Below are 17866 nucleotides of genomic sequence, written 5' to 3' on the forward strand. Positions count from 1 at the left end.
CAGATATTTCAAAGGAAAATGGATAGTCTTTTTAAAGATTATTTTAAGTTTATGTTTGTTTACATTGATGATGTTTTAATAGCATCTAAAGATATGAATGAACATGTTAAGCATTTGGAGATTTTCTCTAATGTTTGCAAGAAAGAAGGACTGGTTTTATCTGAAAAAAAATCAGTCATTGCTACAAGAAAGATTGAATTCCTCGGAATTGAAATCGATGAGTCAGGAATAATTCTGCAAGATCACATAGTTGAAAAGGTGCAGAATTTTCCAAAAAGTCTCAAAGACAAGAAACAACTTCAAAGTTTTTTAGGAGTTGTTAATTTTGCTGGGATGTTTATCAAAAACCTAGCAAAACACAGGAAGGTGTTCAGTCCATTATTGAAAAAAGATACAAGATTTATATGGACAAAAGAACACACAGAAGGACTTGTCCAGTTGAAGAAGATTTGTAAAGATATTCCGAAAATGGCGATTCCTCAAGATAAAGATAATCTGGTATTATACACAGATGCCAGTGATCATTGGTGGGCAGCAGTTCTTACTAAGCTCACACCAGATGGAGAACAACCATGCAGATACTGCAGTGGGTTATTCTCAGATGCAGAAGCCATTAGATGGCATATCAACGAAAAAGAATTTTATGCAGTAAAAAGGGCTTTTGAAAAATGACCATTATTTTTACTTGCAAAGAAATTTACTTTGAAAGTTGATAACACACAGGTAAAAGCTTTCTTAAGGAATAGAATTGAGTCTAAACCCGAGAAGGCCAGATTATTAAGATGGCAGGCACTTTGTCAGAATTATATTTTTGATATTGTGATAATAAAATCTCATGAAAATATTCTTGCAGATTTTTTAACAAGAGATGGACAGCATTGACATTGATGCTATTATCAAGATTCAGAGGCATTTGAGGGAACACATTGAAATGCTTCAAACCGAGTTCAACAAGTTGGCCGTTAACGCAGAAGTTGCGGGAAGGCTACAACAAGCTGATAAGAGAATTGTCTCTGATCGAATTACAGGTTGTTTACAGGCATATACTCAGTTATGGTCTGTAATGCAAAGGCCTATCCTCCAAGGCATTGAGAAGCCATTGGTTTCCGAAATGGAGAGTTTTCGAGTACAGGACCCTATACCTGTAGCGGGGGATTCAAATACCCCTTGCACAAGTGTTAAGTCGGGATCATTACCAGATGAGTCGGCTGAAACAAAAATTGAGACTCCTGATCCTTATCTTGAGTCTTCAAGTCAACCCTTCACCTCGGGGATTGAAAAGGGAGAGATCAACCTTAGGCCTCATATTGACAAAGGCAAATCTAAGGTTGGTACTAACGAAGCAACAATTTCTCCATTTCAGGTTTATCAACATAATTGGGAGAAATTGAAGACAAGAATTTGCATTAACCCAACTACCAACAGGGTTGATGTTTCAGGAAAATACCCCAGGGTATGGATGAAAACAAATTCATATCCAAAGGAGGTTAAAGCATGGTATGAATTCGGGGCTCTTGCCTCAGTTTTTACTACATCACCTAGCTTTCCGGAAATTTCAGGATTACCAAAATGGATCCAGGAAGATGTTCATGAAACTTGGGCGAATAATGATTATTTGTCCAGAGGAGATGTTTTGGAGCAATACTTTTTTAGTGCAGCACCAGAACCAGCAGGAAAAGGTTCTCACGAAGCCTTTCATTCATTAAGTTAAGGAGGCCGGATACAAATATTCAAAAATTTATCAAGGACCCTCCGACAGAAGAAACACCCCTGGTTGCTTCAATTGCTGAAGATGACATTTCTACCAGAAGAGCTTGGGGTCTATGGGTCTGTCTCACTGAGATGGACAAAGTCAAGTTCCCGTTCAAATTTTATAATCATTCGGTGAACGGATCATTCCTGTTAAACACTATGACAGGAAAAACCACAAGTTTTGCAGAAGATTTATTTGAGAAAAAGAGAAATCTTTTGTGGAACAGCAAGCTGCCGGCTAGTAAAGAAACTCGCCGAAAATTCTGTAACATGGCACATATAGGAAGATGGTCAGAAAACATCTGCCTTGAATGCCAAAACCAGAAGGAACCTGAATTCGGTAAAGGATTCAAACCGAGATCTGATCGGAAACACTTTACCGACACAAGCACAAGTGGGGATGGACCACCTTCACGTTTTCCTCGAGGACAACGAAAACCAAAGATTCCTCGACAAAATTAAAGGTGTACATGTGATCAAGCTCACTAGCAAAAAGAAAACCCACCATGTGAGTGGAAGGACAAGGACCACCAATAATGGGTGGAAAATGACAAGGATCATTGAATACCTAATTTAAAAAGGGAATCCAATGAATAAAAGCAAGATAACTGGTCCCGAAATTTTCATCTATAAATAATGATAGATTGGAACCAGTAAATCACACCAAGAAAATCAAATGTATTTTACATATATGAAGGTTTTAAAAAGAAGACTCAAACATGAAAGGAAGGAGTTAAAAGCCCTCAGATCATTAGCTCAAACGTTCCAAGAAGAAGGGAACAAAATTACAGCTGATCTTTTTCAAACGCATTCCTACTGGCAGTGCGGTGAAATAAAAGAATGGGAAAAGTTGATGTCTATATTAATAATCTAGAAAAAGACAGTTCAAGAAGGGACCACTCAACCACTACAAGGTCCCAAGGCAAGCTGTAAAGGTTTATGAAGATTTGAAGTCCGAATTTCAAATCCGAAGGAGCCGTCTATAAATAAGGATGCAGAAGGAAGATGAAGGCATCGATCAACCTCTTCATTTTTCTTCAAATCATTTGTAATAACTTTCTTTCAAGTATATGTGTGTAGTGAGTTCACCTACTATTAGTAGCTAAACAAGTTAGAGGAGGTTACTATGTATTAATAAAATGTTGGTGTTTGAATAAAGAGATATTTGCTCTTAGCCCCTCTCATGTATTATTTTCAAAATTTTATCTTTTATTGTACACCCTAAGGTATGAAACGAATTAGGGTTGTGCCAAGTACTGCTGAAGGAATCTACGTCGGTAACCATCGGTTGCATCGCGTGGTTGGACTGTGAGGAGCAGTATGTAAAATACGGTGGATATAACCCGGTGGTACTCCGGTCAGAGAGGTAAAAGATTTGATTTATTTTACGGAAGTATGATGGGCCATTATTTAAAAATGAAAAATTAATTATTCAAAAATAAAGATATAAGAGTAAATTTGAAAAATTAAAAGAAATGGGGAGTTGAAACAAAGTTTTAGTGGGATATGGAGTAAAGAGAAAGTTAAGAATGAGTATAGGGATTTTTTGACAAGTTCCCCATATTTCTATCTATAACCATTTATTTATTTATTTTTATCATTTCCCGAGTATTTAAATGTTACTTTTATATTTTAGGAATTTTGCATAATAATAATTTAAAAATGGATTTTACATATAAATTTTTTAACTAGTGTAGAGTATTATGGGGGTGGCACTCTACTCTCTGGCATGCATTCCTTGTGTATGTTGGGACTTTTGTGGACAAGATTTGAGAATGTGGATCACACGATATCCAATTTTAAACAAGGCATTGGTTTACATTTATCGAGAGAGAATATAATATTTATATAATTAAAATCATGTAAATTGAATTATGTTTGTTCCCTTTTATTTGATAATACTAATAATAATAATAATGCATGAGGGGCTAAGATATATGGAAATGGATTAGGAATTATGCTTGTTCTAAACAAATATACACAAGGCATCGGATATATTTTAAAAAATAATGATTTGACAGATAAATAAAAAGAAAAGTCAAATGAATATCCAAAACTACCTACTGCAACCTTTCGCGTGTCGCATCTTAGGGAACAGTGCACCGGACACGTGTAGGTACCTTTGGACTGCGATGCACACACATGGAAATTCGTACATTTTGGTGGCAAATTAAAATTAAAAATAATAAACTGAGAATAATTTTGAAGTAATTTTTTGATGTAAATTTCAAAACCTCAGTTTATTTTCTTGTACATTTAAAGTTAGTTTAAACTCTAATATATTTAAAATTTTGTAAAATCATCCTTGAACTCTTTTTTCTACAAGTGACGTTGTTATACCTATTAAACACGTCTAACGATATAGAGCTACGTAAAGTTTCTAATCTATATATTGTTAATTAAAAGGTTTTTTTTAATAATTCATCATGCTTTCGTATAATAAATTAAAAATTTTAATTCTTTAACCAAAATGTGGTCGAGTTGTATCCACTGGGTTTATAAACGAGTCGGTCTCTTGTGAGACGGTCTCACGAATCTTTATCTGTGAGACGGGTCAACTCTATCAATATTCACAATAAAAAGTAATATTCTTAGTATAAAAATTAATAATTTTTCATGGATGACCCAAATAACAGATCTGTCTCACAAAATACGATTCGTGAGACCGTCTCACACAAGTTTTTGCTTTTATAGACTACTGATCACCTGCATGGTTGTTCTCCTGTGTGAGCTTCTTAAAACCGCTGATCACCAACGATCATTGGAATCAGTGTATAATATCAGATCCTCTTCATCTGAAGAATAACTACTTTTGGAAGATTTTTACAAACTCCTTTGGGTGACTAATTTCTTTTGTATGTTCTTTTATTTTTATAATCTTGCAATTTCTCAGTAATTAACTAAACATTTTTATGTATTTTGCTAAATCCTTAATGAACATTCTAGCAAAGTTAACAATTTTTAAAAAACTTTGAAATATATGGGGTGAGTTTATCAATCTCAATGATAATACTTAACAAATATAGTGTCTGTGGTGTCGAGAAAGCAACGAACTTCTTGCTTTCTTCTTCCATCCAAATTTGATAGAATCCAGACTTACAATCATATTTATAGAATATTTTAACGTTACATATACAACTAATCAAATGTTCTCTGCTAGATATCAAATATATATCAAACTCCAATATTTTGTTAATTTCTTGATAATTAATACCGCAACATGAGTTTGTTTATTTCGATATCACCATGATTTTTTCACCAGAAACCTAGATTGTTCTATGATGATATTCATGTTTTGATTAGTCCAATGTCCAGATGTTCTTTGATAATAATTTGCATATCATTTTGATCAATTATGTTCATTGGGATATGATTACATATAACAAATTCATATTCTCTGTCTTTCATGATGTTAATGCTGACTTTGAGTTGATTTTTATCCAACCATGTCAATGGATCTTTATTGTAATTTTCTTTGATATTTTTCTTGACATCTTCCAAAGATGTTTTCGATTCAAACTCTAAATCATTCTGGTGTAGAGCTATCTTGAAGAATTCTATTTCTTTTGGTCGGAGGTCTTTATCTGCTCTTAAATGGAGCATTGTTTCTCCAAACCCTCTAGAATATTTCATTTTTGGGTTCAGAAGTTTTTTTTCGGCACCATGCTTGCTGCGCTGCAAAACTCGATTGACATTTTTCTATAAAATATATCTCTTAGCTCTAGACTATAACTTTGTGATCGTATAATGTTGCGAAAATTAATATTGTAGTCTCATTTTCTTGTATATATGATTTAAACATTTGTAGGAGAATGTTTCCTAACAAAATATCAGCTTCGGTATCATGAAAATAAATCGGTTGTATTTTTACTTTGTACCGAAGTGTTTGTCTAACACCTCTGCCGTTTAGCTATATTGATTTTTTTTCTCTTTGCACGATTTTTTTTTTTTTAAACAAGGTACACACTTTCATAATGATATATGGAACAATCAAGTAAGGCAAATGATAGTTGCTAAAAATTTGATTGCTCCAATTACGCAGATCAAAGTGAAAAGATTTGATTAGCTCCTAAATGAGTCTATATATTCGTAGACCGAAATAGAAAGATCTGATTGGCTTGTTAAAGAGTCCACATGACTATAGACGATCAACTCGTAAACAATACATATAGTCGTAGACCTGTAAACAAAAAACTTCGTTAATTATCACTTACGTCACGAACAAACGTTAGAAGAGTAGAAGACAATGAGGTAGTGTGATGAAAAATGAGGTGCAGTCATCTATTCCATCAATAACTAACATACATTTTATTCAAAGAAAATTGTTCAAAAGCAATTGAATAAAACTCCGGACTAAGTTTTGAGACTAGTTTCGAATTCAATTTCAATAATCTCTCCACAAATAAATAAATAAAACATGTTCTCCATCTCTATCTAAAGCAGTGGGAAAATCGAGCTCATTATTGGTCCAACATTTACGTTTTATTCCCTTTCATCTTTTAGGTGGAAAATTTATGAACATATATGAGATTGCACTACGAGTACTGCTGTGAAGACACAGCATGTTGCAGTACTTCAAATCGAATCGAAGCATTTGGTCGGAAATTCAACTCCGCTAGATAAACATCTCATCTCCCGCAAGTAGAAAATCTACCAAATAAATATATCTGCACGTATATCCAACAGCATCTGAACCCAACCATAGTTATCTCTAAATCTTTAACCATGGTAAAAAAATCAGTTTAAATTGAACCCTTCCGCATTCGATCGCATGGCGATCAAGACAGTGCCACTACACTAAACTGATAGTACAAAATGATGATGACGATCGGAGAACCTCATAGGTCCAATCCCACGGTCGAGGACCCGTTGGCTCGCATCCCCATAATATTTATGCAAACGGCAACCATCATGGTTGCCTGCACGAAAGCGCTTGGTTCGAGTGCTGGCTCCACCCAGCTCGATACCGCACGCAGCCGTGTAAAGATGGGACTCGCTGCCGGCGTCGCGTCTGTTTCTTCGCTCACACGCCGGAGCAGCTACGAATTTTGCCACATGCTACTAGCCCAGACACGTCCCCAAGTGTACTTAGAGGCGTCTCGTTTGTAGCCTTGGGTTTGTTCGGATCTTCGCCGAAATCCAGTTCATACTCGCCGTCGGTGTCTCCGAAAACATTGTCACCATGGTTTGCCGGAATGGCCGTTCCGGAACTGGAACGGTGACCGCCGTTCCAAAGTTCCAGGGCAAATCGGTGATTGTTTTGTAGCGTTGTTCTTCGACTTTTTAGCGGCGATTTAACGTCGATACAGAACGGAACGGCTGAGCGGAACGATTATGTGTAGAAGAGGCATGGTTCGCCGTAACTGGAACAGTGACCGCCGTTCCAAAGTTCCAGGGCAAATCGGTGATTGTTTTGTAGCGCTGTTCTTCGACTTTTTAGCAGCGATTTAACGTCGATACGGAACGGTTATGTGTAGAAGAGACACACTCTTTTACATTGGATGCAATCATGGTTGGACGAAACGGGAACGGAACGGGCGTTCCGGAACTGGAATGCAAGCGACCTTGACGAGGTTCCGGGGTGTAGGTTGATGGCTTGTATCGGCGTTTCATATACCGAAAACGGGGATTTAACGGCGGAACGGCACGGAACGGAAGGGATATGTACAGCTGCAACAAGAACAAAAAATCTGTGTGTAAAGAAGAGACTACAAGTCAATTATTTCTATTGAGAAATTTTCATTGCAAAGTGTGAAAAAAACTAAGTTAATTATAAAATATTTCTATTTTAATTGATGTTAAATAATTTGTAACATCATTTTATATAAGATTGATGTTTATTATTAGTCCATCACTCTAAATTGATTCAAATTTGTGCGAAATTATATATATCCAATCGAAAATATTTTAAAGTTTTAATTAATTAAATACAAATAATTTTTAATGGTATATTTAATTTTTGATATGGATGGAAATATTTTAAATATAATAACGATATAAATCGTGTTCAATAAATTGTTAATAAAATTTTAAAAATATTTTAATTTCTTATTTACATCAAATAATCTATTTAAATTATATTTATTTTAATTTTCATATTTCTAAATATTTTCCAAAATTTTTAATTTTTATATATTTATAATATTTTTTTAAAATACTCGTTCCGCGAAATTTCATTGTAACTGGAACGGTAGCATCCGTTTCGATCTCCGCGACCGCGACAGCGAACCATGATTGTCACCGCCGCTGGCCCGTGGGGAGCTAATGAACATAAACTCAGTTGATCAACTCGCTGAAGCGATGCGACGGCGTTTGCAAATCAACAATATGAAAATGGGCATGGGCTTGGGTATGAGCCCACCCTCTCGGGGAGCCGAATTCGGGTTGCCCCGTAGCCAAAAAATGATCCGAACCATGTTCACTAGCTTGCCATCTACTCCTATTCGTACCCGTGCCCTTAAACATGCGAGATTGGGTCCTTGCGACATATGGGAAACGTCTTGCCAAGAGGACTCGTTGATGGAATACCCGGAGTTTCGGGTCGGACTAGTTGACTTTGCGAACACGGATCCAGATGTTGGATCCAAATTGGTCAACTCATATTTGATTAGTCTGATCGTGCGAGCGGACTGACTCATGGAAGCTGGTTTGTTAATACGGTGTGCTAATCAATTTATCTCTATTTTGTTGTGGTTCCTTGGTACTGTTAAGGCTACCTTTGGTTGAAAGATAAAATTATGAAATGATTAAAAAAAAAATGATAAAAAAGATGATTGAAATAGATAATGATAAATAATATTATATTTGGTATGATTGTTAAGAATGAGATAATTAATAATCTTTTGATGAATGGACAAAATTGTCTTTCTACTTTTGCGGCGGTGGTGATCGGTCGGCGGCGGCGGCCGGCAGGAGGAGGAGGTGGTCGGATGCGGCGGCGGGCGGTCGGTGGAGGGAAGTGGTGGTGAGTTTGGATTTAGGAGAAGGGTAAAATTGGAAATATATGATGTATTTAGAGTAAGATAAATAATATTAGGGATGAGGAGTGATTATTTTAATATTTGTGTACGTAGTCATTCTCACGAACATTTGTGTACGTGGGATAGATGGTAATTCCATTTGTTTAATATTATAATATTTATTTAGAGGTTGCAGACAATAAACTAAATCAAGCATTATTCGTATGAATGTTCTAATTCACAAAAGAGGCAATATAATAAACTAAATCAAGCATTATTCATATGTACTGTTCTCAAAAGAAGTAATATTATAGTTTTAAGTTTAATTTCGATTCAAATTACGAATAACATATATTTTACAACTGTGAACTATTTTGATATTTATTATCAAGTTATTTGGGTAGTACTGACTGTAAAAAATATCTAACCAATATTAGAAAGTTGATGTCGACGTTAAACCCACCTACATCTCAATCCAACTAAATCGATAAAGAGCATCTCCAACAGCTAGTTTATTCATCTGGGTTCGTTTTTAAAAAAATGAGGGTGTGAGGGAAGGTGCGATTGGATAGTGGGGCTCAAAATAGTTGTTTTTTGGGTTTGTGATTGTGAGGGACAATGGGTGTTAAAAAATGAAGGGTTCATAACTGGAGATGCGCTAGTTAAATAAAATTGAACATGCTTACACAGGTATGTAGCAATCATCTCCCGCAGACACAAATACATCGGAGTCATAAATCTTAACGAGGGACAAAAGAAGGAATCATTTGTTTTTAAATTTTACTGCGTGATGATTTTGGTCCCCTTCTGCGTAAAAGAACAAAGCAAAAGTCCGACAGAGGGGGGAAACTAAAAAGGACGTTTGACTCTATTGATTAATTGGCAGAATACACTAGATGAACTGCACAAAACAAAAACATAAAAAGAACTTCTTTTGGGGCTCTCAATTGTTGTATTCAAAGTTTGAAAATGATATTTCTGCCTAAAAGCAAGCCCTTTGACACATGAATGCTGCTTGACCCTTTTCTTGTTAAATATAATATTTAATATGTATTTAATGTGCTCGACCCTTTTCTTGTTAAATATAATATTTATTGAACTTTCTCAATATTTTACCTTTATTATTGACTCCAACCAACATATAAATGAGACACAAGGGTAGCAAAGTCGTTTATTGAGTCTTAAAAATGAGACTGAGAATCAAATATTAGACCAGCGGAATTAGATAGTACCAGTTGAAACGCTCGAAGTTTGGTTCGGACCCATATCAAATTTACTTTAGCTCAATTGATGTTAATAATATCAAGCTGAGTCTTAAGATAGGTTAACATTACTCAAAAGAAACGAGTATGTTTAAACTAAGTAAGCAGATATTTACTCGAGTACAAGTCAAACATCGAAATTTGAGTTCGATCGAATTCGAGCTCAAGAGCAGAAGGGTTTTAATTGAGCTCGAGTAACTAGGCTCAATTGAAGCCCTGATGGAGGCACGTGTGTTCATATATTCTATTTAAAGTTTTTTTTTCGTGTAACTTTAGTCTCCACTATGATTTCATTATCATGCCATTATTAGCATTTTGATGATTATTGAAACCTGAGTTATCAGACGAGCTTCAATTGCAGCAGATTTTCAAGTTAACCCATTATTATCATCTTTTCAACTTTTTAATGAATTGTGAGCGAAAATGCACAATTGACATATAAAACTTGAAGTCTTAGACGTCCTTTTCATAATATTAGCACAAATAACGATTCAATGAGTGAACTGAATCACTTATATTAGCTAATATACTTGAAATGGACTCCCAAATGCCGCAAAGAAAAATGCGTGCAGATGATCACAAATATCTAGTCTCATATGCATATACAGTTCCCTAAATCCGTGAACGTAACCTCCATGAAATCAATCCGAAAATGGGCCAATAGCTGAAGCTCAGAAGCTGTGATCACTCAAATACACACATTTGGCCAATTAAAATTGAAGATTTAGTCTTTGTAGAAATTACATATAAAACTGCTGAATATCAAATATCAATCTTTAATGACCAACTTCTAAATCATTTTCCTCATATACGCTAATTAACGAAGAATAATAAAGAACTCTAGTATTACTAGAATAAAGTGTAGAGTTTCGATTAAATAACCACAAAAGCGCGCAGATAGGTACATGATTATATATATTTAAAATCACAGGATTTTACGCCCTTTTTTACAGTTTTTTTTAACTACTTTCTAATATGACGAAGTAAAATGCATCTTTACCACATGTTTTATGTATGGATATTTCATCAAATGGCCAATAACCAATAGTGAATTTGCATGATCCAAAGAAGTCCTTTAATTTCAATTAAAAAGAGCCTGATTACTAAACCAGGTCAGAAAATACCTGCTTAAAGGGCCATTTCCCTCTGCAATTCAGCAAGTTCATCGTCCTCATCTTCGACCTTCTTTGCTGGTTGCCTCCCAGCAGGAACTCGAATAGGAGCAGCAGGAGCGGTCGTCGCAGGATACAAGAGCTGTTCCTCCAGCTCAGCTTCTTCAAGTTCTTCAAGCTCTGCCTCCAACTCATCCTGTGGAGGAATAAAGCGTAAGAGAATCCTTCCAAACAAGTAATGTGAAGATGAAGCTGTCATAAACCATAGCTTACTTCATCAAAATCAGCTGCTGCACCAAGTGGTGCTGATAATGCTTCCTGAATTTGTTTCATATTTTCAGTCTGCTCATTGATCTCATCCATTGTTTTGTCAACGTCATCTATATTACTGCAACGCCATGAAAACACAAATACAACGTGAATCAGATAAAGTTGGTAGCGCACCAAGCTAATTTGTTAAACCTTATATTAATCATGAAATTATAGTTAATGAAAGCGCAAAGCACACTACTAGAGGCCAGGCTTAAGACGCAAGTCAAGTGGCACATCTGACATCTGATAGACGAGAGGCTATTGTGGGGAAAAAAAATTAAAATTTAAATGTAGAAAGAAATTGTTTCACGTGGGCTTCTAATACGTAATTACAATCCCTTCAACCATGATGGGCCAAATATTTGTTAGACTTTGTAAAGTAAATAAGAATGATTATTACATTAAATTAAAATCACAGCAAATCTTTTCATTTGCCGTGTGTTTAAAACTCACCTTGAGTGTTAAAGTTGCATGTTTTACGCCGAAGCGAACACGACTTGTTAAAGGGTTGCCCATGGTATATCTCTAGACTCTAGGCGCAAGGCCACTAGCCTAGAATTGCTAAAAATGTGTATTCTGGTTCATTAGTTTGCTATAGCGATACATATAAGAATAATGTGAAGCGGTTCCAGGGTATTAATTCATATTGTAAGGTACTTATTTGTTTTCTTTAATTTCATTATCACGTGTGTCAGTGGTGGTTTTTATCTGCTCTAGAATTTCTTCCTGCTTTAGACTTCATTGTTCCAATATATAAATCAACCAAATGGCTCAGTGGGGAACAATGCAGCTTACGTGGCCTTCTGCATAGCTTTCATTGCAGCTGCTCCAGTTCTCAAAGCGCCAACCGTTTCTGTAGTGGCTTTTGCCCCCTCTAGCATTATCATCTGGAACCGAGGTGCACATACAATAAAACAGGGACATTTGAGAAAAGCTACATGACCATGAAAACTACATCAATATAAACTGACCTGGTCATGAATGCGCAATTGGAAATTTCCTAGCTGTTCAATTTGCTGTTCATAAAGCTTTTTCCTCTTTAAACATTGTATGGCCGCTAATAGTTAAAATACAAGAATTTCATTTCACTGAATATACTGCAATTGAAATCTTAAGAAATCGAAAACACACAGATGAGTTGAAATTTGTGCGGCACATTCAATAGTATAAAAGTAAAACCGAATGCTAAGTAATTTCTCTCTATCTACGATAATTACTGTATAGAAAAGTCTAATGTAGACCTCGGTGGCTCTGTTGTAAATTAATTGCTACAATGGTGAGTTAACACAGTTGCTGTGCTGACAAATTATCCTAAGCAATTTGGATTTTACCTAATATGGACATTACTTAATATGGACACGACATATCGAGATATATGTTTGAGGCAAATTCGTGTCCTAGGAAGGATCGAATTCTGCAACTAAAATACAGATTACTTGCACAGAATGTTTAATGTAAGAATATATTAATTAAATTTCCATGCAGGTTGTGGAATGTATTTGGAAGCAACTTTCCTAACTATTGGGAAAGTCTGTATCATCGTAAGACACCACTGAATCTTTTTCAAGATTGACTCAAATATCTGCAGTATGCTCGTTAAAATGATTGAGTTAAGGATTTATGTCGAAGCTTTTGCAGGGAAAAAAATTAGAAGTTCATACTTCCATTACACAAGAATTTCATGTAAACATTTCACTTTTACTCCTGATGTTTGGTCTTTAAACACACAGAATGCAGCTAACATCATTGTTCATCATGATTTCATGATATTTTGGTTCTTTTGGTTTCAGGAGATTGCACGCAAGCCTGTGGGAGAAGATATTTTGTATAACTTTTGGGAGATTGAAGCAAATCTTTGGAGGAGGGCCACCAATCCACTTGAAGTGAGTTCAACGTCCAGTTGTAACATTCAAGAGGATCTTGACAAAACTCTCAAAGAATAAATCTACACTATTCACAATCAAGATGTTGAGTTCCAATATTAATGAGGGAATCTTTTAATTGCAATAATACCTTTGCACTTGCTCATTATTTAGAGGATTATTGAAATCTAGGTGTGACCCCGAGAGGTAAATGAATCTCATAAAATGTTAAGAGCACAGTTAATTAACTACTATTTAACTTAAGAACACCAACTTCACAAGTATATCATACCCCTTTTATTTTTAGCTCTAGTAAAGTCCTTAGCCTTTTCGACTTCTGCGGCAGCCTTCTTCAAGAGAACTCTCTCTTTTTTCTCTAACATTTCAAGAGTCTGCACACCTCCAAAGGAAGAATAGGTAAATTATGCTGCTGGTATAGAACCAAATGGATTGCATTCTGAAATTTCTAGATTTGAAAACGATCTTGATTTTTTTCACCATTTACAGAATAACTTATCTTCTCCCATATAATTTCATGACAAAAGTATTTTCCATATTAATGAATTATAAACGTGATGATGTTTACTCACATGATACTAGAAGATTGTGATGCAGAAATAAACAATAAATAATTAGATTGCAGCATATACTCATTTACACAAAAGATTTAAACAAAATCGGATCAGAATTGCACCTCGTTTAACTTGTCTAGAGTAGCAAGAGCATTCGTCTCTTGCTTAGGCTTTGCGAAGAGCCCCGAAAACATCGTTGCTTATCTTTTTCAAACCTATGATTAGCAACGGGAAATAAAAACAGAATTGAAATCCTTAAACCTGCAACAAATTCCGAAACTGCGTCAAATTTGATCCTTAGATCTGACAAACAATAGGGAACTAAAAGTTGGTAAAAATGGACAGCTTCCACTGACAAAAAACAAATAATTTATATCTGAACATATCATTCAAATCGTAAGTAAATGAGTACTGACTTGTTGTGTAGACCGATGATTAGATTCAGCCTGGAATTTTGGAGGAGATTTTGCAGATTTAATATAATAACAAAGGTAATTGGTTGGTAATAGAAAACGTGTTTCCAAACTCTTCGGGAAAGAAAGGAATTGTCGGGCGACTTGTTTCTTCGAATAAAAATAAATTATTGGGATAATAATCCCTATATAGTCTTCATTTTTATCAATTTTACCCGATGCACTATCTCATTTTTCAATGGTCTCGACTTATAAAATTTAGTCATCTCGTTAAAAATCAATATCAATTTTTTAATTGAATAAAATAGAAAACATGACTGTTTTAAAATAGAAAAAATATATGAATGTAATTAGGAAGAGTTGAAAAAAAAATAGAAAAATTATGTAACTATAAACAAAAGTTTCATATTATAAGAATTACACTGTAATAAGAGGTATAAGTCGATTGGTAGCGTACTCAATCAAACGAGTGATTTTCTCCCCCAACACGGATCTCATACTACCCCCATAAATTGAAAACCCATAACCCCAATTGCTAAGAGAATACCATTTAGTTGACATATACTTGTTTGAACAATCTCAGTTAATCATGTCTTTTTTTGATAAGAATCAATACGATCTTTACAAGCCTCCTCCTCCAAATGAGTTCAGATTATAAGAATTAATGATAACGACATAAGATAAAAGTTTGAGTAACTAGTCTCGGGATAATAAGACCTTATTTGCTTGATTTTAGATTTATCAAAAGATATATGTGTTTACATTTTTGGAGAAAAATTGGTGGTTTGACGGATTGAAATGCTTATTGTGGGATAAAATTTGTTTGAATTTGAATAAATATATTTAAAAATCAATTGATTTAAGTGAACACAAAATTAGATATTATTTCAAAAAAAATTAAAATTAAAATTAATGTGAATATATGAATGTGAATTGCGAATTTACATCAATGTCCTTACATTCATTTAATAATAATCATTAATACATGTTTATATATGAATGTGAATTGTGAATTTACATCAATCTCCTTACATTCATTTAATAATAATAATTAATACATGTTTAGTTTTTTTTATTTTTTTGTGAATTTACACACTCCATTTTTAATTTTTTTTGGTTTCCATGTTTTTCATCTATTAATTAATGAAATTTAAATTGAAGATAAATGAATTTTAGTCTTTTCCAATCTATTAATTAATGTGATTTTTTTTATTTTTTGTGAATTTACACACTCCATTTTTTATTTTTTTTTTGGTTTCCATGTTTTTCATCTATTAATTAATGAAATTTAAAATAAATTGAAGAGAAATGAATTTTAGTCTTTTCCAATCTATTAATTAATGTGAATTTACACACTCTATTTTTAATTTTTTTTTGAATTTACACACTCCATTTTTTTTTGGTTTCCATGTTTTTCATATATTAATTAATGAAATTTAAAATAAATTGAAGAAAAATGAATTTTAGTCTTTTCCAATCTATTAATTAATGTGAATTTACACACTCCATTTTTATTTTTATTTTGTTTTCCATGTTTTTCATCTATTAATTAATTAATGAAATTTAAAATAAATTGACGAGAAATGAATTTTAATACTTTCCATTCTATTAATTAATGAAATTTAAAATAAACTGAAGATGAATGAAATTTAGCATTATTTTTTGTTGTAATGAAATTTGCACTCTATTTTTTAAATTTTACGATATAACTGATACGATATAGCTAATACAAAATTCACAACTAACAAGTTAAATTCGATTAAAGAAAATCTATATCTATATCTATATCTATATATGAATGTGAATTTACATAAATGTCCTTACCTTCGTTTAATAATAATAATTAATACATGTTTATTTATTTTTTTTGTGAATTTACACACTCCATTTTTTATTTTTATTTTTTGGTTTTCCATGATTTTCATCTATTAATTAATGAAATTTAAAATAAATTGAAGAGAAATGAATTTTAGTATTTTCCAATCTATTAATTAATGTGAATTTACACACTTCATTTTTAATTATTTTTTTTTGTTTTCTATGTTTTTCATCTATTAATTAATGAAATTTAAAATAAATTGAATAAAAATGAATTTAGTATTTTTCAATCTATTAATTAATGAAATTTAAAATAAACTGAAGATGAATGAAATTTAGCCTTATTTTTTGTTGTAATGAAATTCGCACTCTATTTTTAAAATTTTACGATAGAACTGATACGATATAGCTAATACAAAAGTCACGACTAACGAGTTGAATTCGATTAAAGAAAATCTATATCTATATTTATATATGAATGTGAATTGTGAATTTACATAAATGTCCTGGACTTCATTTAATAATAATAATTAATACATGTTTATTTTTTTTGGTGAATTTACACACTCCATTTTTATTTTTTTTTGTTTTTCATGTTTTTAATCTATTAATTAATGAAATTTAAAATAAATTGAAGAGAAATGAATTTTAGTCTTTTCCAATATATTCACATAAATGTCCTTACCTTCATTTAATAATAATCATTAATACATGTTTAAATTTTTTTTTTGTGAATTTACACAATCCATTTTTAATTTTTTTGTTTACCATGTTTTTCATCTATTAATTAATGAAATTTAAAATAAATTGAAGAGAAATGAATTTTAGTCTTTTCCAATCTATTAATTAATGAAATTTAAAATAAACTGAAGATGAATGGAATTTAGCCTTATTTTTTGTTATAATGAAATTTGCCCTCTATTTTTTAAATTTCACGATAGAACTGATATGATATAACTAATACGAAAGTCACAACTAACGAGTTGAATTTGATTAAAGAAAATTAACAAGTATATGATGTTATGATGTGATGTTTTGACATGTTATGCTATTTTACGACATGTTTACCCTTATGCTAAGATCATGAAATGTATGTTGAGTACAGTAATTTTCATTGTTGCATGTTATATATATGTATTTGTTATTAAGTTACAGGTGTTGAGTCTTTAGACTCACTAGGTGTGATTGATGCAGGTGAGCATATTGATCAGTATATCGAAGGTGCCGAAGACTAAGTAGCCGGAGCTGGATGTGCGCACGCTAACCCGATGACCTTATTTTTTCCGCACGTTTTCATCTATTAATTAATGAAATCTAAACTAAATTGAAGTAAAATAAAATTTAGCATTCTTCTTTTGTGATAGAATTTGCAATCCATTTTTAAAAAAAAAAATTTATATCTATAATGAAATTCAATCTATTATCTATCTATCTATCTATCTATCTATTATTATTATTATTATTATTATTATTATTATAAATATATGAGTTTGAATTGTGAATTTCCATATATGTCCTTATCTTCATTAAATAATATTTATTACTACTATAAATATATGAGTTTGAATTGTGAATTTACATATATGTCTTTATCTTCATTAAATAATATTCATTAATATATATCGCTTTGTTTATTTTGTTTTCATACATTAATTAATGAAATCTAAACAAAATTGAAGAAAAATAAAATTCAGTAAAAATTTGCACTCCATTTTTAATTTTTTTTTTGTTTTTCTTGTTTTTCATCTATTAATTAATGGAATTTAAAATAAATTGAAGAGAAATGAATTTTAGTCTTCATTTT

General features: G+C 32.7%; 2 protein-coding genes across 8 annotated transcripts; one reads left to right on the forward strand and one right to left on the reverse strand.

Moving 5' to 3' along the window:
* The first annotated feature begins 868 nt into the window (after positions 1–868).
* LOC142550817 (uncharacterized) lies at positions 869–8385 on the forward strand. The gene is made up of 5 exons (XM_075659865.1): positions 869–1009; positions 1364–1453; positions 1560–1679; positions 6597–6970; positions 7989–8385. The coding sequence occupies exons 1-5, from the start codon at positions 869–871 to the stop codon at positions 8383–8385; spliced, it is 1122 nt and encodes a 373-aa protein (XP_075515980.1).
* LOC142552348 (vacuolar protein sorting-associated protein 32 homolog 1-like) lies at positions 5748–14411 on the reverse strand. 7 transcript variants are annotated; one of them, XM_075662101.1, is made up of 8 exons: positions 14248–14411; positions 13954–14092; positions 13552–13651; positions 12369–12454; positions 12193–12284; positions 11359–11473; positions 11098–11281; positions 5748–5932 (listed from the first exon to the last, which is right to left on the reverse strand). In XM_075662101.1, the coding sequence occupies exons 2-7, from the start codon at positions 14023–14025 to the stop codon at positions 11102–11104; spliced, it is 645 nt and encodes a 214-aa protein (XP_075518216.1). In that variant the 5' UTR covers positions 14026–14092; positions 14248–14411; the 3' UTR covers positions 5748–5932; positions 11098–11101. The 7 variants fall into 7 exon arrangements, with proteins under 7 accessions (XP_075518216.1, XP_075518215.1, XP_075518214.1 ...); XM_075662100.1 differs by lacking the exon at positions 5748–5932 and adding an exon at positions 10368–10643; XM_075662099.1 differs by lacking the exon at positions 5748–5932 and having other exon boundaries at positions 10950–11281.
* Positions 14412–17866: the final 3455 nt, after the last annotated feature.

This window comes from Primulina tabacum, chromosome 7 (assembly GCF_025594145.1).
Source record: "Primulina tabacum isolate GXHZ01 chromosome 7, ASM2559414v2, whole genome shotgun sequence".
Classification (NCBI taxonomy): Eukaryota; Viridiplantae; Streptophyta; class Magnoliopsida; order Lamiales; family Gesneriaceae; genus Primulina; species Primulina tabacum.